Below are 22,345 nucleotides of genomic sequence, written 5' to 3' on the forward strand. Positions count from 1 at the left end.
ATAAAATGTATATTCTGCGGTTGTTGGATGGAATTTTCTGTATATATCTGTTAAGTCCATTTGTTCCAAGGTACAGTTTAAATCCATTGTTTCTTTGTTGACTTTCTATCTTGATGACCTGTCTAGTGTTGTCAGCATAGTATTAAAGTCCCCCGCTATTATTGTATTGCTGTTTATCTCATTTCTCTTCTGGTTGCCGTGGTAGGGGAGTGAAATGGACTCTGTGAGGGTTCTTAGCTTTGGTGTTTTAATGCACTATTTTTGTGCTGGTTGGCCTCCTGCCAGGAGGTGGCACTTTCCAGAGAGCACCAGCTGTGGTCAAATGGGGAGGAACAGGTGGTAGGCAGGGCCCTAGAACTCCCAAGAGTACATGCCCTCTGTAGTGACCAAGGTGGGTAGGGAAGGACCATTAGGTGGGGGCAGGGCTAATTGTGTCTGAGCTCAGACTCTCCTTGGCCAGGTCTTGCTACAGATGCTGTGGGAGATTGGGGTGAGGTTCCCAGGTCAATGGAGTTATGTTCCTAGGAGGATTATGACTGTCTCTGCTGTGTCGTGCAGGTTTTCAGGGAAATTGGGGGAGAGCTGACAGTCACAGACCTCACCCAGCTCCATACAATCCAAATGGCTGGTCTCACTTCCACCATGCCCTCTCCAACAGCACTGAGTCTGTTTCCAGGCAGTGGGTGAGCAGAGCTGGAGAATTTGTCCCAGGCTACCCACCTCCCAGCTGCGAAATCAAGTATGGCTTTCCTTCTATTCCTGCCTGTGGAGTCTGCACACCAGATTCACACCCTCCCTTGAGTTCTGGCCAGGAGGCTTCTTGATCAGTTCAAACTGTTACAAAGTTCAGTTGGAGATTTCCTTCTCCATGTGGCCTTTTCCCAGTACCTCTAGCTGCCCTCCCAGAGTACCCCTGTGAGGCCAGGCAGAAACAGTTTGCTAGGGGACCAAGCAATCTCCCAAGGCTATCATTATATTTAATTTTTCCTCTAATGGAATATAGAATAAGAAAATTCAGGGTCAATACAGCCAATTAAACGTTTATAACATATTTCTTTATTCTGATTATAAAAGCAATGCATATATGCTCATTGCAGAAAATTTCAAAAATAGAGTCCAAAGGAGGAGATAAAAAGTTTTGTTGGGTATGGTGGTTCACGCCTGTAATTCCAGCACTTTGGGAGTCCATGGCAGGAAGATTGCTTGAGCCCAGGAGGTCGAGACCAACCTGGGTAACAGCAAGACCTTGTCTCTACCAAAAAAAAAAGTGCTAGCCAGGTATGGTGGTGTGTGCTTGTGATCCCAACTACTTGGGAGGCTGAGGTGGGAGGTTCACTTCAGCCTGGGAGGTTGAGGCTGCGGTGAACCATGATCACACCACTGCACTGCAGCCTGAACACAGCAAGACCCTGTCTCAAAAAAAAAAAATCCTCCTATAGTCCCTCCTTTAAGCAACCAATATTCATGGTTTAATGTAAATCTTGCAAAGTCTTTCTATGCTGTATATGTTTAAAAAATTGTATTCCATTTTATACCATTATAACATTTTTCCCCTATCTAATTTATTGTGGCCATTTTTCCATGCTACTAACTACCTCTTATAAATTACAATAGCTCTATATTTCTTATTCACATAGACATATCATAATTTCTCATAGCATGTTTTATCTGCAATCTTAAGAATACAAAATGAGTCCGATCTTGAATAAACCTCACACATGGAGTATATAAATCTAGTATAACTCTTCTGTCATGAAAAACATGTCTACATTAAAGGTTTTCTATCTTTATCTGAAAAACAGAGTGAATATATGTAATAAGAGTCTCTTACCTGAGTTAACCCCTACTCATACATTAGCTCTCAGGCAGGGGGATTCGCCTAAGCAAAATAGACACATTTCTTAACCCATTCATCAGCTAAGGAGCTACTTCCTTATTTTCCACTCCTACTCTGCCTTAGCTGAAATGTCATTACCTTTATTCAAATAAACAATTCTTGAGCACTATTTACCATGCATAGTTATAGGTTTCAGGGATATAGCAGAGGGCATGCTTGCTGAGGAACAGCAGCAAGGTTGGCATGGCTGGGTATGAAGTGAGCACTGGGAAAAGTAGCAGGGGAAGACATCAAAGAGATAGTCAAGAGCCAGATCCTATAGCATCTTGTAGGCACTATAAGGACTTTTACTATGAATGAGTTAGGAAAACATTGGATTATAAACATGATCTCAATTATTCATTTTAAAACGATCACTTTGGCTATTACACATAAAACTGGCTAAAGGAAGGCTTGTACCAAAACATTATGGTGGAATTGTTAAGAAGTAGTAGCATTCTAGCTCTATTTTACTGAAAGACCTACTGATGAGCTACACTTGATGTGGAATGTGAGAAGTCAAGGTTGACCAAGTTTAATGGCCTGAGTAATTAATCAGCAAAATGGAGTTGCTATCTACTGAGGTGGGAAAGATTGGTGGAGGAAGAGCTTGGAGGCAGGGGTAGGAAATCAAGCGTTCAATTTTGGTCATGTTAAGTTTGAGATGCTTATTAGATAGCCAAGTGGAAGGGGAAGCACTTGGATATACAGTGCTAGAGTTCAATAAAGAAGCTGGGACTGGAGATATAAATTTGGAAGTTATCACTGTATAGATGGTATTTAAAGCTAGAGAATGGGTGAGATAACTAAGGAAGGAGTGTAGGTAAAGAAAGGAAGAGAGTCAAAGACTGGGTCCTTGGACAGCTCAACTGACAGTGATAGAGAAAATGAGGAAAAACCAGCCAAGACTCTGAAGGAGACCAGTGAGCTCTCCTTTTTTGGAGACCAAAACAAGTGAGATTTGAGTAGGGAGAGCGCATCTGTGTCACGACTGAGAAGAGACTACCAAATCTGGACTTGTGGAAGTCATTGATAGCTTCAGCAAGCACAGTGTCCATGAAATGATAGGAAAAAAATAAAGCCATATGAGGATAAATTCAAGAAAAATGAGAGGGCAAAAGGGGAGACAGTGAGTATAAATAACTTCCATGGAGTCTTGCTAAAAAAAGAGAAATCCAAGTTTACCTTGATTCCCTTCCCTGTCCTCCATCGAAGTAAACAAGCTTCCTGTTATATATGTTTGTTGCACACTGTATTTTTTTCTTTATAACTGATATGGTTTGGCTGTGTCCACACCCAAATCTCACCTTGAATTGTAGCTTCCATAATCCTCATGTGTCTTGGGAGGGACCCGGTAGGAGGTAATTGAATCATGGGGGTGGCCTTTTCCCATGTTGTTCTCATGATTATGAATAAGTCTCACAAGATCTGATGGTTTTATAAAAGGCAGTTCCCCAGCACACGCTCTTGCCTGCTGCCACATAAGATGTGCCTTTACTCCTCCTTCATCTTCCACCATGATTATGAGGCCTCTCAAGCTGTGTGGAACTGTGAGTCTATTAACTCTCTTTTTCTTTATAAATTACCCAGTCTCGGGTATTTCTTCATAGCAGTATGAAAATGGACTAATACAGTAATTTAATATACTATATATTTTTATATGATTATTGACTATCTCCATTACTAGACTGTAAGTGCTACTATGGCAGGGACTGTCTTGTTCATTGCTCGATCTTCATTTATTTGAACAGTGCCTGGCATATTCCTACAACAATTTGTTGGTGGTCTGAATAATTCTACGTTTAAATGTGAGATTTTTTCTATTTTATGTTAATCCCTTATGATATACTTATATAACTTAAATTTGATGCAAATTTCTTCTCAGTTTTCTTTTTCCAACACTTCTTACATTATCATACTAAAATTGAGTAAAATGTTTTTAATGGAAAAGCCTCCCAAATTGTATTTCAATTAACATGTCAAAAAAAAAAAAAAAAAGAAACGAAACGAAAGGTAAAATGGGCAGTAAAGAAATGCCTGTTGGCTGATTAAAAAAAAAAGAGTGTGAATGGATTAATCTTAAGTACTGAGAGAATTCTAATAAATGCTCAGAATTAAATATAATGGCAAATGTTTCTCTATGATATCCAATTTCTATAATTTGCAATAGTTATCCGTTTTCTTAATGCTATTAGTGCCTTTGCTCAAACCACAGGATGACGGACAAAGTGTATCTTTCAATAATCTGCTTACAACTAACACATATAAACTAATCAAACAAGTAAAGAAAAAAAGGACAAATTACTCTTGATATTAATACATTCAGGAAGTGAATTCCAAAAGAGAAAAGCTACTTGAAACTTTTATGCTAGGGATAAAAATTTCTGACTGTATTGTCGCAATATTCCAAGTATCCAGAAAAATAAAGAGTATGCTTAGGTGTTAAAATCTGATCAATCTCGTACTTCATACAGGTTTAGCATGAGGCTCCACAGATTACAGAAGTCAGAATTTAAAATATTATATTTTTCTCCTTTCCTAAAGCTGACAAATGAAACAAAGAACTACAATCTATTAATTTACTTATTCAATAACAAAATTTTCCCAATAAAGCACAAGAAATTGAACAAAAACATACATATTGAACAAAAGAAGCACAAGAAATTGAACAAAAACATAACAAATGGGGAAAAAATGGACTTACCAGAAATATAAAAAGAATATCTCAAAGAAAACTCTTCATGGCCAGAATGACATTATATGTGAAAATCATAAGAGATTTTAATAAAAGTGAATCTCTTTCACATAATTTACCTTGTCCCCAACAAAAAAACCTTACTATTTATCAAGACAAAGATTATTGAGCAAAGTAAAAGAAAAAAATTCTTATGTTTGAAATTATAAATTTCTGCTATATCAATATAAAAATGGGAAAAATAACTGAATAAAAACCAATTAGAATAGAGAGCTGGATGTTCCCTATTCCTGAGTCTAAGCAGTTTTAAGACAGTAGTTCTAAATCAACTAGGACACAATGCCCAGTTCTTATGATGTCTGGAATAACTTAGGTACATCTTTTAAAAACTATATGTTGTAAGAAAAGGTGACATGATCTAAGACTGGGTTCTCAGGGAACCAAAAAGTTATTGCTGTCACCAAACTGAAATATAATATTTTTAGCAAATATATTTGAGCTTTATCTACATATAACCTTCATTTATCCACAGTGGCCAAATTTATAGCAGGCAAGTTGCAGTAATTGCCACACAAGTCAAATCCATTAGTTGGTCAAAATGAAACATTTTAGACAATATTTCTTAAAAGAGCCAGACCCGTGGTGTGAGCCTGTAGTCCCAGCTACTGGGGAGTCTGAGGAACAGGATTGCTTGAGCCCAGGAGTTCAAGGCTGTAATACACTATGATCATATTTATGAATAGTCACTGCACTTGAGCCTAGACAACATAGCAAGAACCCGTCTCTTAAAAACAACTTTTTTTTTTGAGATGGAGTCTTGCTCTGTCATCCAGGCTGGAGTGCAGTGGCGCGATCTCGGCTCACTGCAAGCTCCCCCTCCTGGGTTCATGCCATTCTCCTGCCTCAGCCTCCCGAGTAGCTGGGACTACAGGCGCCCAGCTAATTTTTTGTATTTTTAGTAGAGACAGGGTTTCACTGTGTTAGCCAGGATGGTCTCGATCTCCTGACCTCGTGATCCGCCCACCTTGGCCTCTCAAAGTGCTGGGATTACAGGCGTGAGCTACCGCACCCAGAGGCCCCCTGTGACTTAAAAAGGGCATTGGTAGTAGCAGCTTCCTTCAACCTCCCACTACCCTAAGATTTCTAAAGCACCCTTCAGAAGATGATGTAATCTCATCTGGTTCCCTCTCTTGTGAGGCAGGCTGCTAAATGGTTTGAATACGGTCATGAAGCTCCCTGTAACTGCTTTACTATGAATCCATTTCAGCTTGTAGAACAAGACATATTTTTCCTCCTTCTTTTCCCTATTTATAGCCATAAAATTAGAAATGTTTACTCACTGGGAAAAATTTAGAGAATTTCAAAAAAATTACTCATAATCTTATAATCTAAAGATGTCCAATTAAACATATTGACCTTTTTAGACCTGTATTTCATTTACTTTTTAAACAAATTTGAATTATATAGTTCATCCTGATTTTCTCACTCAATATGACATGTAGGGTGTTTTATTTTAAAAATTATGTGACAATACTTTATTTAATGGCTGCATAAATTTATAATTTATATTATATTTTTCTTAATTATTTAGACTAAGATTTAGACTATTTTCCATTTTGGCCACTATAAAAATGCTGAATGAATCTACTGTGTTAACATCTCTGCACATACATAAAGCATATTTTAATAATATAAGTATAGCTAAAAGTAGACACCCAGTACAACTTTATGAACTTAGTTTTGAAAAATATTTCTCTAGAAAACATACTCCAAGTTATACCTCAGTGAGATGAAAATACATGTTATATAACATTTGACAAGTATAATCATTCTTCAAAATTGTTGTCAATTTACCGGTTAAATTTTCTCATTTGTTTTAAAAAGGCCAAACATTACGTTTTTTATTTATGTATTTGTCTATAAATTTCTCACTCAGCTCATTTTGTGCCCAGAATTTATTCCTTCCGGTGGGTTCTTGGTTTTGCTGACTTCAAGAATGAAGCTGCAGACATTTGCAGCGAGTGTTACAGCTCTTAAAGGTGGTGTGTCCAGAGTTTCTTCCTTCTGGTGGGTTCGTGGTCTTGCTGACTTCAGGAGTGAAGCCACAGACCTTCACAGTTGAGTGTTACAGCTCTCCAAGGTGGCGCATCCAGAGCTGTTTGTTCCTCCCGGTGGGTTTGTGGTCTCACTGACTTCATGAGTGAAGCTGCAGACCCTCGTGGTGAGTGTTACAGCTCATAGAGATAGTGCGGACCCAAAGAGTGAGCAGCAGCAAGATTTATTGTGAAGAGCGAAAGAACAAAGCTTCCACAGCGTGGAAGGTGACTCAAGTGGGTTGCTGCTGCTGGCTCAGATGGCCAGCTTTTATTCCCTTATCTGGCCCCACCCACGTCCTGCTGATTGGTCCATTTTACAGAGTGCTGATTGGTCCGTTTTACAGAGTGCTGACTAGTCCGTTTTTACGGAGTGCTGATTGGTGCATTTACAAACCTTTAGCTCGATACAGAGCGCTGATTGGTGCATTTTTACAGAGTGCTGATTGGTGAGTTTACAAACCTTTAGCTAGACACAGAGTATTGATTGGTGCATCTTTACAGCGCGCTGATTGGTGCGTTTACAAACCTTTATCTAGACACAGAGCGCTGATTGGTGCGTCTTTACAGAGTGCTGATTGGTGCATTTACAAACCTTTAGCTAGACACAGAATGCCGATTGGTGTGTTTACAATCCTTTAGCTAGACAGAAAAGTTATCCAAGTCCCCACCCAATCCAGAAGCCCAGCTGGCTTCATCTCTTAATTTGTCATTTTTAAAATTAGTGTATATCATGGACAACAGTGATTCTGAATTGTAATTTGAAATTGGTTAGACCCTTATTTATTGTACTTAATAATTTTTTAATATTATGAATCCTCTAATTCTAAAGAAAATCCCTCAGTGTTTAATACTCGAGTTAACTAGAGGTAGATCAAGATGGTCATAGTCATGGGTGAATTATCATAAGGGTGATAATTCGCTTCAAAACCATCTCTAAGTTTAACTGATCATACACAATATTTTCTGAAACAAACATTCTAGTAAATGTAGTTTGCTATAGCACTCATAGTTTTCAAGGTTTCAAATCAAGGATCCTAAGAACTAGTAGGCTTTCCATGATTACAGGAAAACCCTGCCTTCTTTAGTAAAGAGATGGCCAAAGGATCAATTTCATTGTGACAAGAAACAAGAGATTTAATTTAGATTGTGTAGTAACTGGTATGTAAATATTCAGTAACCTTTCTTATCTATCAAAAGAGGCTAATGGTTAATCCTGTGTTTTGTGTTCTCAAAAGCACTTGGGTCAACAGTGTGTCATTCTTTTGAAAAATAAGTGGAAAACAGAAGGCACAGGCTCTCTGGTTTAACTTTAATCAAGACTAAGTCAAAGGTATCTAGGGCCTATAAATTTATTTTACAGATTTTAGCTTTTCTATTATTGATCTGTAAACACTTCTTATATTAATTACTTCAGACTTTTCTCAGCGTAGTTGAAAATCCCATGTATTTGCTTTTTAGTTTTGTTTCTGTGGATGCAGAAGAGTTTTTAATTACACAGGAACTTATTAATTTGTTTTCTTCTACTACTTTTATATGAGAAAGTCCTTCTCCATATGGTTAACTACCAATATTTTCCACTTTTAATGCCTTAGGTAAACTAACTCCTTTATCAGCTATCGTGTAATGTGAAGAATAATTTTATACATTTTCTGAGTGGTAATGCCAAATTAACCACATACAATGGTCTTAAATTTTCTAGGGCCCCTTCTAATCTATTTTCAATCACATGTTTCTTCTGATAGTTTTAATTACCATTGTTTTAAAGTATACTTTAATATCTGATAGAGCAATTCTACCTTAACCATTTGGCCATTCTTTCCCCAAGAGATTTTCAGCTAGTGCTATTTAATTTACAGGATAAACTTTGGAGTTAATTTCCTCTTCATCCCTCCAGAAAAAAAATTCCATTGGGATTTAGTTGGAAAATATATTTTTTAATTAATTTGTGTTGAATTAATATGAGTTATATCTTTCAGTTTTGGAACATGGTACTTTTATCTATGCAAATCTTTGTGTGTTTGTATGTATTTGTGTGCCCACACAGGCACCTTAATAAAGTTTCACAGTTTGAACAATAAATCTCAAATTTTAGGGTTATTCCTAGTTATCATATGGCTTTTATTACTAAATGTAATTGAAGTAATTTTTCCCTTATATCTTCTACATTTTACTGCTATGGTTTTAAGATTATAATTGCTATATAATTTGTATCTATTTTTTCTAATTTACAACAGAAAATCTTAATATATAATACATTTTAATATTCAATTTTCCTTGTGTTCTTGGGATAAATCCTATTTGGTTCTGTCAAACGTTCATCAAATAATCTGCTGAGGTCAAGCATTGACTTAGCCCAGAGGTGGTTGAGAGTATACCACCCTGGCACAAGGGTTATTTTCAGCAGAAAGCAATTGAAAATAAAATGTAGACAGAAGGAAAACTCTCTGCCCTCCCACTATCTCCACTAGGAAGGGCAGAACAATTCTTAATTAGAGACAAATCTCGACTCTTATCAGCCCAGAGACGGCACCAGAAGAATCTACATAACAAATCTTTCTAAAGTAACTTTTATTTTCTACAACTGTCCCCAATATATTCACCTTCCTACAATATGCCACCCCTAGAAGCTCAAAGTCCTTTGCCTTTAGAAGCTCAAAGTCCTTTTCCTTTATTTTGTCACTTATTTATTGTTCTTTTGTTAAGATGTTATATAAGCCCAAGTTCTAATCACCTCTTTGAGTTACTCACCACTGAATTTTCCCATATATGCATGATATATGTGTTAATAAAATTCAGTTTTTCTCTTTTTAATATGTCTCTTGTCAGTATCATTGCCAGAGTTCCAGCGAATGAAGCTAAGATGGTCTGAGAAAAAAAAAAAAAAAAAAGCAAAAAACAAAAAACAAACTTCTCTACACCAACTAAAGGAAAAATCTCTATCTCTACTACAACTACTGCTACTCTCGGTACTTCACCTCTCACGCCAGATGTATGGGATTTTTTCCCCCCACAACAACTGGGTATCTTACAATTCAATTCCACTCTGACATTATCTACCTTGGGTTAGCACGGACTGCACAGGTTAAGAGCTCACTTAACCTGTGAGCTCACAAGACTGCCCTCACTCCCCACTTCAGATGCCAATTGCAAGTCCAAGTTGTCACATGTGCTACTGACTGCCCAGCAATAAATCAGAGGTTCCCATGATCCCCTCCTCAGGTTTGATAATTTACTAAAACAACTCACAAAATTCAGGGAAACACTTTACTTGTGTTTACCTATTTATTACAAAGGATATAATTCAGGAACAGTCAAATGAAAGATGTATAGGACAAGATATGGAGACTGGGCACAGAGCTTCAATGTTCTTTCTGGGTATACCATCCTCCCAGCACCCTCCGTGTGTTCAGCAACCCAACTTTATGAACTCTCCTTTTGGGGTTTTATGAGGGCTTCATTACATAGACATGATCAATCACATCATTGGCAACTGCTGATTAAGTCAATTTCCAGTCCCTCTCCCCTACCCAGAGGTTGGACTATAAGTTCTAAACTTCTGATCACAGGATTTGTTCCTCTGGATAGATGGGTAGAAGAGAAATATTTTTTTTCCTTCCCTATACCCCAGAGCTTGTAAACCTTATTTAGAGAAATTGAAATAGAGTCATAAAACTTTTGGGGAGAAGGAAATAGAAAATAGTATGTTTTATGAATTAATTCTAAGTAAAGAACAGATATACAGTTGATTAACATTATAAGTAATAATTGACATTGCTAATGTACTCTTCCTTCTCTGTCCCCTTCTTTATTTCTTTGTTTTTCCAATCTTTGTGTGCCCTTTCACCCACAGAAGAGGCAATGGGGAGACAGTCTAAACTTCTCCTCCAAGCAGCACAATTTTAAGAACAGGAATCATGATAGATATTTCTAATCCAAGTAAAACACAAGCTTGGTTTCTTAGTATTGATTAACATGCCTTCTCTTATTTAATTCTCAAAACAACCTCATGAGGCAGTGCATGGTAACAGGTGTTCTGTAGGGCAAGAAAGATAGAAGTATACATCATTTTCATAGATACTGCAGTCTCCCCACAAGAAGCTGTGGTCTTCTTGGTGCTGAATTGGCTTAGGAGCCAAGAAAGCTCAGTGCTCATTAACATTCTCCTAAATAGAAACACAAATATTCTTAATGCACTTACTTCTAGGATGGTATTGTAAATCTGAAGAATAAATAAGACAGCAGCTTAGCAATTGGCTTTTTTACCCACTCTGAGAGGACCCTATCTGCATGGAGAGTGACACTTGAATCTGGGCCCTTCTTAGGAAGGCAAAGGCCAGCAAAAAGCCATACATCCTCTTTCTCTGGGCTTTTACTTCATCACACATTGGTATCCTTGATTAAGTAAACTGGGAATTCATAGACCATAGTGTGCATGGTGGTGGGGTGTTTCCTCTCACAAATGAGGAAACTGAGTCTTAGGAAGATTTGAGATAATTCCCAAAGTCAATGAACTAGTATGTGGTAGAATTGAGATATGGACGCAGAACCATCAGATTTCACAACTCTGGAATTCTATATCCCATGGTGTCCAGAAATGTTGGTTGACCACCCAAAATCCTTTTCCATTTCCCTTCTCTTTAGTCACCTTCTGGTCAGGCATGGCCATGTGACAATTCTGGCCAGAGATTTAAGTCTGCTACAGGATTCTTGGAAACATGTTTGCTTTCCTGATAGGGATAATCCTCCCTGTCCCTTCTTTCATCAATGTAATGATGAGAACTGAAATAGCCATTATGCAACCATTAGGAAAAGCCAAAATAATTGAAGTACCCTTAGTGCTGGTGGAGTTCAATTGTTGAACTAGCAGTGTGTCTGCATTTCTCTTTGAAAATAATGAGTTTAAATTACAGTAACCAGGCTTCTAACTACTACCAGTTGATAAATTCATGTAATACCTTTTGCTGTGATTATTTTGCCTTATTAATTTTATAGTCTTAATTTTCTTGTATTTTTGTCTAAAACTGCTTCATTCATTCTTTATTTTTAGTATTTCTGAGCAATTTTAATCTAGGTATGATCCATGTAAGAAACATTGTTGGACTTTGTTTTTAACTAAACCTGAGAAGATTTTATATCTTAATTTTAAATCTGGCACAAGTTTAACAGTAAGTCTATTTCAACATCCTAGAAGAGACTAGTGTATGTCACATGTAAGCCACATACTGAATATAAAACAATCTAAACATGTTTCATCAGAGAAAAATCAGTAGAACAGTGATTCATGGGAAATCAGTTACCTATTAATTTTTTCCTGGTCCAAATCCTTCGTAAACATGCAGATGACCATGACAGACCAAAGTTGTTGGCTTCATCGGGAAGTTAATAATATTAAGCTGAATGACGTGATTTAAAAGGGCTACTAACCTCCATTGGCAACTATGGCATAGATGAAACAAAGTCAGAAATTATTTCTAAACAGAATATATTGTTAGTTATTTTGCTCAGAAATTAATGCATCAATGTTATTGACCCCCAGTGAGCCTTATTTTTTGTGTCTGTTTCCTTACGGTTGTGAGAGAGAAAGATTTGTACTTTAAATTATATCAACTTTATTATCTAATATGTAATTTGCCAAAATTTGTAAAGTTCAGACACTAGGAATGGCTGACCAACTGTGTGTATTGTTTTAAGTTCTGATTGAAAATTTTTAAGAACTGAAGGACCTATATGTGCCAAAATTTGCCCAAAACTCCCACACATCATTTATTAAGTATCTACTATGTGCCCAAATATTTTACATACATTATATCAGCCTCCAACATTCTTTGTAGAGATTTGACTTTTCACTTTGCTAATACATGGTCTATTTTGTTGAGAAAGTACAATTTATAAACAAGAACATTCTTAGGTTTTGTTTTGTTTTGTTTCCATATTAAAGGCCATAGATTAGGGGTTACCTCAGAGTCTATTCTTTATGGAAAAAAGGTGAAGAATAATGTTTTAAGCAAATACCAAGTGCTGATGTCAGTCAAGCAATTTTTTCCACACACTTCTTCCATTATAATAATCATTCCTTCCTTACCCCATAGTAGTTCTGTGAGAATTTCTTGGGATCTGCATGATCCCTTCTGGCTTCGTCAGAAGAACATCCTCACAAGGGACCAAGTGCTCTCTGTTTGAACTTTGGGAAAGTCTGGTTATTTTACTGTCCTTTGGACCTAAAAGAACAGGAAGAAGAGAAAATGAGAATAAAACCAATTTTTAACGGGCGTTCTATATGCCTTTTCAGATCAAGGTAAACAGCTCTCTTCCCTAATTGTCCTGGGAAAACAAGTAATTATTAGGAGGTGGTTGGTTTCACTGAAAATTTTCTCCATCTTAAATATTCAAAAGGTATAGGAAACAAACACATCTCTCAGAATGATCTCTGACATAGCCTAGGGTCTATGGAAGATTATAGGACACAGCTATAGATAATAACTGTTAACTGCCTAATTCCATCTGAAAGCAGTATTCTTAATATATTCTTCCAAGAGAAAACTTTCATATGATATAAATGCTTTATTACTTATTTAACCTTTTCCAAATATGCAGTATACACAGGTCTAGAAAAACATATTCTCAGCAATGCTTTTAGGTGCCAAGGGGGGAAACTAGCTTTCAGTTGTCTACATCAAGAAAAAAAAAAAGTCTCACTAATTACATTTTCTAAAGTTCAATCTGACAATTCTGAATTACAGTGTTTACACTTATAATGCTAGAATCTAATATTTGTGTAGTTTGTTTTCAAAACTTACTCTAATCTTTTATTATATCACTACAAAGAAAATTCTAATCAGAGATAATAAATTGTCCAGAGCTAATCAGCCATCTAAGATTTAGAGCCCAAATCTTCTGAGCCACAAGAATTACAGCTGCAGAAAACATTCTTTGTGGTATAAAATTGCAACCACAGACAAAAGTTATCTTGCAAACAACATATCTTAGCCATTTTCAGAAATCACATACAATTTAATCAAGTTATCCATTGAGCGGTTTCCCTTTTGGATCTGATCAAATCTTAGGTGACTTAAGTAGATTTTCCTTTCAAACATATACTCATTTCCCCACAGAAACATAATTTCTTTCAAAATGTTGTATATGTTTGGAAATATTCCTAAATAGAGTAATATTGATTTCTTTAGCCTTTACAAGTTTATAAAATAACCAAACATACCTAGGACTTTCAAGACAATATAGCTTATGCCAAATGCACCTTGTACAAGGGCATGGAATGTCACCCTCACCAGCGGTCCAGGACTCATGAAAGTCATTGAGTAAAGTCTTCTCCCATGTAATCCACCTAGGTTAAAAAGTGAACTCTAGTAAAAAATAAGAATGAAAATTTTACAGCAGTTTCTATATTTTAGGCAGAGCAATTAATTTAACCCACGAGGTAGGAATTGATTCCATTCTGTAAAATGATGAAACAGGACTCCAGAACATAAGTGACTCACTCAATGCCACAAACTAGTGGGGTGGGAAGCTAGGATCTTCAACTTGGGTCCATGTATCCAATATCCGTCATTATCTACTATGTTGCAGTGCTTCCTGAAGGACAGTAGGTAGCAAATTATTTTATCTTTAAAATGACTGATGTGACCTTTTTCTCCTAGAAAAGTAACCTACTTATTAAAAATACCTCACCATGAAGATCTATGATGGAAAACATTTTGTACCTGAAAATTTATTATTTCCCTATAGTTAGTCTTTTATTGATTGCTTTGAGAACCTAAGTCAAAGATAGAAGGGAAAATTATAATCATAATTCTAAAATGATTCAGAGGGCTGATTAAGCATGTGTGGAAAGAACCTGTGAGTTTCTTAGGATCAAACTCTTTTACATTAAGAATAATTCAGTATCATTTTTTAACATTTATTTAAATGTCACCTGCTCAGAAAGATATCTGCTGATTGTACTACATACAACTAGGTGGCACCGACATCCCAGATACTTCTTTTCTCCTTTCCCACTTCATTTTTTCTTCCTTAGTTCTTCCATTTAAGATAGCGTATATTTTATCTTATTATGTGTTTTCTCCCTGCTAGAATATAAGCTTGATAAGGGCAGAAAATTTTATTTTTTCCACTACTGAATCCTCAGAACCAAGATGACTCAGTCCGTGGCCCATAGTAGGTTCTTCACAAATACTTGTAGGGATGAAAGGAGGGAAGGGATTAGAGCCAAGAAAGAGAAAAGAAGAAAAAGCATTCATTGGCATTTTAAAGTATACGATGGTGAAATACTATTTGAAGAATGACTTAATATTTATTTGTAGCAAATAGAAGTGAATGTAACTTTTAAATGTATTGCTACCTTTAACAGGGAGAAATATAGCATTTTATGGTAAAGAATGCTATACAATTTAAGTAAAGAATAACATTTCCATTACGGTTTGCTGTTCTCCTAGATATAATCTGAAGGGACAGAACAATTCCACAAAGCTCAAGCTGACAATTTCAAAAATTAAAGAAATGCTAGGTTGGAAAATTATAGGGATTCCTCAGGTAATCTACAATGAAGTCAAGCAGGGTTTTCAATAGGCAATAATGATAAAGGCAAGTTTCCCCAGAAAATGTGTCTCTCTGTATAATAATATAGTATATTATAGAAATAGTGCTATCAATTGGGAAGAAAAGACTTTTTTTAAAAACGGAAGCAGGTATAGAGTCACTTTACCATATGAGAAAATATATTTCAGCATGATTTTAAAAGTTTTTTTTTTAATTAAAAATTCTGACCTCAGAATGGGGAATAAATTTTTAAGCATGAAAGCAATGAGATAAAAATCAAAGATCAAAGACATGTATGGATACATTTAAACAACTAAATTAAAAAATTTTTACATTAACATAATAACACAAAAGCAAATGACGATACTAAGAATAAGCATTAGGAATAAATTAATGACAAAGGAAAGCATTAAGAATAAACTTATAACAACATTAAGAATAAGCATTAAGAATAAACATGACAAAGGAAAAATATCTTTGTATATAAAGCTCATAAAGCAATAAAAAGAATAATACTCAAACTTAAAAAATGGACAAAAGATAATGGCAATTAGTTTTAAAAAACAAGCTGGGTACAGTAGCACATGCCAGGTATTTGGGAGGCTGAACTAGGAGGATCTTTTGAGCCCAGGAGTTTGAGGCCAGCCTGGGCAAAATAGGGAGACACAGTCTTAAAACCAAAAAAAAAAAGCATAAAAGAAATTATCTCCATTAATGATTATTTTTAAAGGAAAATTCCCTATTAAATTGACATATTGGGTTCTGGGCATGGTGAAAGAAGATCCTAGGCACTGCTAATGGCAGTGAAAATTAAGTTAGTCTTTCTGAAGAGTAATTTAACTTCATGCAAAAAACAAACTCAGCAAAAATTCATGAAAAAGAAAATGTTCCGAGTCCCTAGGTGTTGACCTCATTTGGAAGTATACAGAAAGGAACAGAAAGCAAGGTCTCTGCTCTCATGAAGCTTTCATTTTAGTCAGGTAAATGAAGATGGTTTCATAGAGAGATCAAAGCTACTGATGAAATGAAAGCCAATGTAACAGACAATGACTGTGGGAAGGAATGGATGATGCTGCTTTAGACTGAGAGGCCCTCTTTGAGGAGGTGACTATTCTCTTGTTCACTTATTTATGAAGTGCGTTCTATGTGTTGGGCACTGTTCTAGGCACTGAGGCTTCTTGATACAAACAGGCAAAAATTCCAGCTTTCATGAAACTCATACTCAATAGGGAAGACACAGATAAGCCATAATCATGAAAAAATCATAATGTGTTAGATTCTAATCTTTTAACCCGGGACTTCAAACTTTTTGGCACCAGGAACTGGGTTCGTGGGAGACAATTTTTCCACAAACAGTGGGAGGGATGGTTTTGGGATGAAACTGTTCCATCTCAGATCATCAGGCATTAGATTATCATAAGGAACAGGCATCCTAGATCCTTTGCATGTGCAATTCACATTCCTATGAGAATCTAATGCTGCCACTGATCTAACAGGAGGCAGAGCTCAGGTGGTATTGCTTGCCCGTTGTTCACCTCCTGCTGTGTGGCCTAGTTCCTAACAGGCCACGAGTTGGTACTGGTCTGTGGCCCGGGGGTTGGGGACCCGTGTGTTAGAAGATAATGAGTGCTCTAAGAAAAGGGAACTGAGAAGTCTGGAGGCAGGGGCGTGATGCAACTTACATCAGTCAAGGTTGGTCTCATTAAGAAGGTGACATTCCATCAAGAATTGAAGGACATGAGGCACAAGGATGAGAAGGAGCTCTTCAAAGTGCTGGGAATAGACAATGGCCCCGAGGTAAGAATGAGAGGTATTGGAACCCATGAGCTGATGGAGAGGCAGTCTTCCAGGGAGTGTGAATTTTATTCTAGCTGCAAGAAGCCCTGGAGCAGTTCTAATCAAGGGGGATGGAGGAGGTGATCTGATGCTAGGGGGAAAATGTGCCAAGCAGTTAGGCTAATTAATTGTGTCACTGTAGTCTAAATTAGATTGTACTCATAAAGAAAGATTCTTTAAGCAAACATTTTTGCTTTCTAACCCAGTGATTTAATCTCTCAGAGTTTAACCTAAGAAAACAACCCCACCCTCAGAGCAGTTTCTCTGGCCTCTATGCACTTCAGAATCAAGCATAAATATATACCACACACATGGACAATGACATACACAAACTTATTTTCTTTCCAGATTTCCCCATTAACCAAATTATTTCAATCACCTCCCACCTCCCTCCTTACTGCAAGCCAAAAAGCTCTCATTACACCTGTGCAAACAGGAGGCAAATTTGTTTTGTTGAACAAAAACAGGTTTCTCTGTGCATGAAATTAAAAATGAGGGCAGGCATGTTTTCACCAGATCTTTTCAATCCTGCCGCTTTAAAAGCCTTTAATGTATTTTGCTTTATTTTTTCATTCACCTTCCTCCCCTGCTCTATTTTTAACCATCTTCTGACTTGCTCTTTTACAATATATATTCTTCCAGCATTCTGGCATGGTTCCACTATGTTTGAAGAAGTTGAGCCCTCTTGCCTTTTTTCTCCCCTCCCTACACACACACACACACACACACACACTCAACCTTAAGTATATTTGCTTTCTCAATTCAAAGTACTTGAAAATGTTGAGGATTTTTTTTTTTTCTAATTCTGTGAAGAAAGCCAATGGTAGCTTGATGGGGATAGCATTGAATCTATAAATTACTTTGGGCAGTATGGCCATTTTCACAATATTGATGCTTTCTATACATGACCATGGAATGTTTTTCCACTTGTTTGTGTCCTCTCTTATTTCCTTGAGAAGTGGTTTGTAGTTCTCCTTGAAGAGGTCCTTCACATCCCGTGTAACTTGTATTCCTAGATATTTTATTATCTTTATAGCAATTGTGAATGGGAGTTCACTCATGATTTGGCTGTTTGTCTGTTATTGGTGTATAGAAATGCTTTTGAAAAATAAGCTTGTATAGCCAAGACAATCCTAAGCAAAAAGAACAAAGCTGGAGGCATCACACTACCTGATTTCAAACTATATTGCAAGGCTAGAGTAACCAAAACAGCATGATACTGGTACCAAAACAGATATATAGACCAACGGAAGAGAATACAGGCCTCAGAAATAATGCCACACATCTACAACCATCTGATCTTTGACAAACCTGACAAAAACAAGCAATGGGGAAAGGATTCCCTATTTAATAAATGGCTCTGGGAAAACTGGCTAGCCATATGCAGAAAACTGAAACTGGACCCCTTCCTTACATCTTATACAAAAATTAACGCAAGATGGATTAAAGACTTAAACGTAAGACCTAAAACCATAAAAACCCTAGAATAAAACCTAGGCAATACCATTTAGGACATAGGCATGGGCAAGGACTTCATGACTGAAACACCAAAAGCAATGGCAACAAAAGTCAAAATTGACAAATAGGATCTAATTAAACTAAAGAGCTTCCGTACAGCAAAAGAAACTCATCAGAGTGAACAGGCAACCTACAGAATGGGAGAAAATTTTTGCAATCTACCCATCTGACAAAGGGCTAATATCCAGAATCTACAAGGAACTTAAACAAATTCACAAGAAAAAAAACAAATAATCCCATCAAAAAGTGGGCAAAGGATATGAACAGACATTTCTCAAAAGATGGCATTTATGTGGCCAACAAACATTTGAAAAAAAGCTCAACATCACTAGTCATTAGAGAAATGAAAATTAAAACCACAATAAGATACCATCTCACTCCACTTAGAATGGCAATTATTAAAAAGTCAGGAAACAACAGATGCTGGAGAGGATGTGGAAAAATAGAAACGCTTTTACACTGTTGGTAGGAGTGTAAATTAGTTCAACCATTGTAGAATACAGTGTCGCAATTCCTCAAGGATCTAGAACCAGAAATACCTTTTGACCCAGCGATCCCATTCCTGGGTATATACCCAAAGGATTATAAATCATTCTGCTATAAAGACACATGCACATGTATGTTTATTGCAGCACTCTTCACAATAGCAAACACTTGGAATCAACCCAAATGCCCATCAATGATAGACTGGTTAAAGAAAACGTGGCACATATGCCCCATGTTATATTATACAGCTATAATAAAAGATAAGTTTATGTCCTTTACAGGGACATGGATGAAGCTGGAAACCATAGTTCTCAGCAAACTAACACAAGAACAGAAAACCAAACGCCGCATGTTCTCACTCATAAGTGGGAGTTGAACAATGAGAACACATGGACACGGGGAGGGGAACATCACACACTGGGGCCTGTTGGGGGCTGGGGGGCTAGGGGAGGGATAGCACTGGGAGAAATAACTAATGTAGATGACAGGCTTATGGGTGCAGCAAACCACCACCGCATGTGTATACCTTTGTAACAAACCTGCATGTTCTGCACATGTAACCCAGAACTTAAAGTATAATAATAATAATCATAATAATCATCATAATAATAAAGAAAACATTAAGGGTGTTTACAAGGGAAAAAGCATTCCTATTACATGGATCAACATTTTGGTAACATTATTACCAAGTCAGACTCATTCCTGATCATAAGCTGCCTACATGGACCAAGACTCCTAGCACAAAGTTTATATGCCAGGAAGGATTACCTGCCATCTTTCTCTTACTGTGTCTTTCTTCATAAATAATTAGAACTGAGTCTTGACACACAGGAGACCCCAGGAGTGACAGATACTCAATGGTAAATTTTGCCATACTGCTTGGTGAAACTCTGAGCACCCAAGAACATTCCAGTCTTCCTCTATAATCCAGTAGATATCGTGAAGTGGGAAAAAAGCCTCTGGGCTTTTCTAGCTCTGCTTCAGAGCAACAGCCTGCAATTCAGAACACACAGGCACCAGGGACCAACATAAATAAAGCAAAGAAAAACCAGATTCTATCACAAGACTGAAAAATCTAGGCTCGCAAGGAGAAAATTAAGACTTTGTTACTGTCAGTTACAAACTATTCTGTTAAAAAACCATTCTATTTAATGTGTCTTATTTTCTTGAAATGATATTATAGAGGTAGAATTTAAATCACAATTATTTTGAATCAGTTTTAAATGAATTTTTAAAGTTTCTTAGAAAATAGACAGTAGGTCACATTCTCTATACCCAGCATGTTTTCATTTTCTTCCTTCTTTGAGATGCAGCTGAAGACCTGTTCCTAAAAGCTTCACTATATTAGCTGAACTTGCTGGGACAAATGATTAAATTCATTTGAGCTTGTGACTGAGGTCATGAAAAAGATAATTTGCTGGATATACTGAGATGTCTCACTTCTTCAGCTTGCTAAGTCAAGGGCACCTTCGGACCTTTGGGATACCTCCTGCAGTTCGGGTGCCAGTTTTTCCCTGGCCCGCTGACTCAGCAATAAGCTTCTCTTATGTCCTCATCAGGGCTTCGTCCTTAACTCTCTCTTCTTCCTTTATGTCTATTCCTTTGACAAAAACTTTCTGAGCAATTAAAAAATGAAATATTCTATGTTCATATTTTAATGTATGTGTTAGTGAATACATAATTATGCATGCTGTGCCCTAGCGAAATTACTAGTGTAACTGAGGAGGAGGTACGTAAACAAGCTTTTATTAACAGTAGAGGTGAAAAGTAGAATAAGGGAAATGAAGTGCTACAAAAACTTAGGATTCTATTCCATTGTTTGGTTCTCTGTCATTTCTTTGTTAGTCCTCTTTTTTTATCTGTACGGCTACAAGAACCTAATCAGATATTTACCATTTTGATTTAATAATAAACTAAATGATTTTTCAGTCTATAATCTTCCCTCACCACACCCTACCATCTGGGAATGGTGTATAAAACAAAAAAAATCAAATTGTTTTCCTGCTGAAAGCAACTAAAGTAGTTCAGCTTGCAAGATCTTTCAGAGTCTGGCCTCAACCTGTCTTTCTAATCTTTTTAGTTTTTCTCCCTCTCTTTATGAATCTTCCATGAAAAATCTGACTGGAAATCACATAGAGCCATGAATTACCAACAAGTCAAGACTTTTTATAAATAGGAGTAACAATTGAAAGAAACCATTGCTAAGATTCATTAATTCCCTAGTGTAAAAAGTAAGTAGCAGGAGTGGGTGGGTGTTAAATATGGCATGGTCCTAACATTTTGTCTCTGAAAATAATCACAGAATAAAAACAAAGCAACACCTTTTTGTATATAAAACTTTCAAACTTCTTTGGCATGCATAACCATTTCTGAACATATTTAAAAAAAGAAACATTTTCTTTACATTTTAACAATGTTCATTTTCTAATGGCCTGAATAAAGTCATTCAAAAAATACATTAGATGGCACTGTCACCACCATTTATGGACCCTTATCTCAGGTCAGACCCTTCCTGTTATAAATCCCTTACATGGATTAACCTATTTAGGCACTCACTGAATTCATTCATTTAACTCAGTCCATTGAAATCAATAGTTTATAGGATCTTGGACCCAAGTCTGTTCTCTGTCTCAATCCCAAGTCCAGATTTACTTTTAACCTAACTCTCTGTATCCCCAGCTTTGACTCTTTGACTTTGACTCATTTGCCAGACAAATGGTCCTTGGTCCACTCCTCATTCCTGGAAGATTTTAGCGGTCATTTTCTCCAACACTTTTCCTGTCATAATTCTTTCCGATTTCAATCACTATATACATGATGATTCCAGCACTGAAGTTTCCCAGCTCCTCAATTTTCCTCCAATGATCTTGTCTTCCACCTGACCTCAGCCACTTATCCTTATGGTCAGCCCCTAGACACTTGATCAATAGCAATAACTCCAAGCCTTCTGTTATCTTGGTTTCAGGAACCATTTTCTCCAACCACAACCTTCCATCTTTTCAGCCTCCGTTAATACTCCTTCCACCTTTTGGGACTCATAATTTACCTATCCTACCACCTTATTTTTGTCCCAAACAAATCTCTCATTCTTATTTCACTCCTTACCCATCCTAAATTCCAATGATCCATCATTTTAACCACTTCTTCACATACACTCTGAATTCCCTTATACCCTTCACATACTTGGGGTCACTCCACTTTGATTAAATCTATACTCTACCTACTCTGCATCTACCTCAGTGCATCCAGAGGAAAACATACAACTAAGCTAACTGGGGCATTTTG

At 36.8% G+C, this 22,345-nt stretch overlaps 1 protein-coding gene across 1 annotated transcript in view; it reads right to left on the reverse strand.

Annotated features, from left to right (window-relative positions):
* Positions 1-9,894: 9,894 nt before the first annotated feature.
* OVCH1 (ovochymase 1) overlaps positions 9,895-22,345 on the reverse strand; it is a 59,966-nt gene continuing 47,515 nt past the window's right edge. The window contains exons 22-26 of the mRNA XM_024257454.2: positions 19,829-20,053; positions 13,884-14,009; positions 12,750-12,885; positions 11,965-12,103; positions 9,895-10,830 (exon numbers count right to left, since the gene is read on the reverse strand). Coding sequence (XP_024113222.2) covers positions 11,968-12,103; positions 12,750-12,885; positions 13,884-14,009; positions 19,829-20,053 — 623 coding nt within the window. The 3' untranslated portion in view covers positions 9,895-10,830; positions 11,965-11,967. The remainder of the gene's footprint in view (positions 10,831-11,964; positions 12,104-12,749; positions 12,886-13,883; positions 14,010-19,828; positions 20,054-22,345) is intronic.

The sequence above is a fragment of the Pongo abelii genome, chromosome 10, assembly GCF_028885655.2.
Source record: "Pongo abelii isolate AG06213 chromosome 10, NHGRI_mPonAbe1-v2.0_pri, whole genome shotgun sequence".
NCBI lineage: Eukaryota > Metazoa > Chordata > Mammalia > Primates > Hominidae > Pongo > Pongo abelii.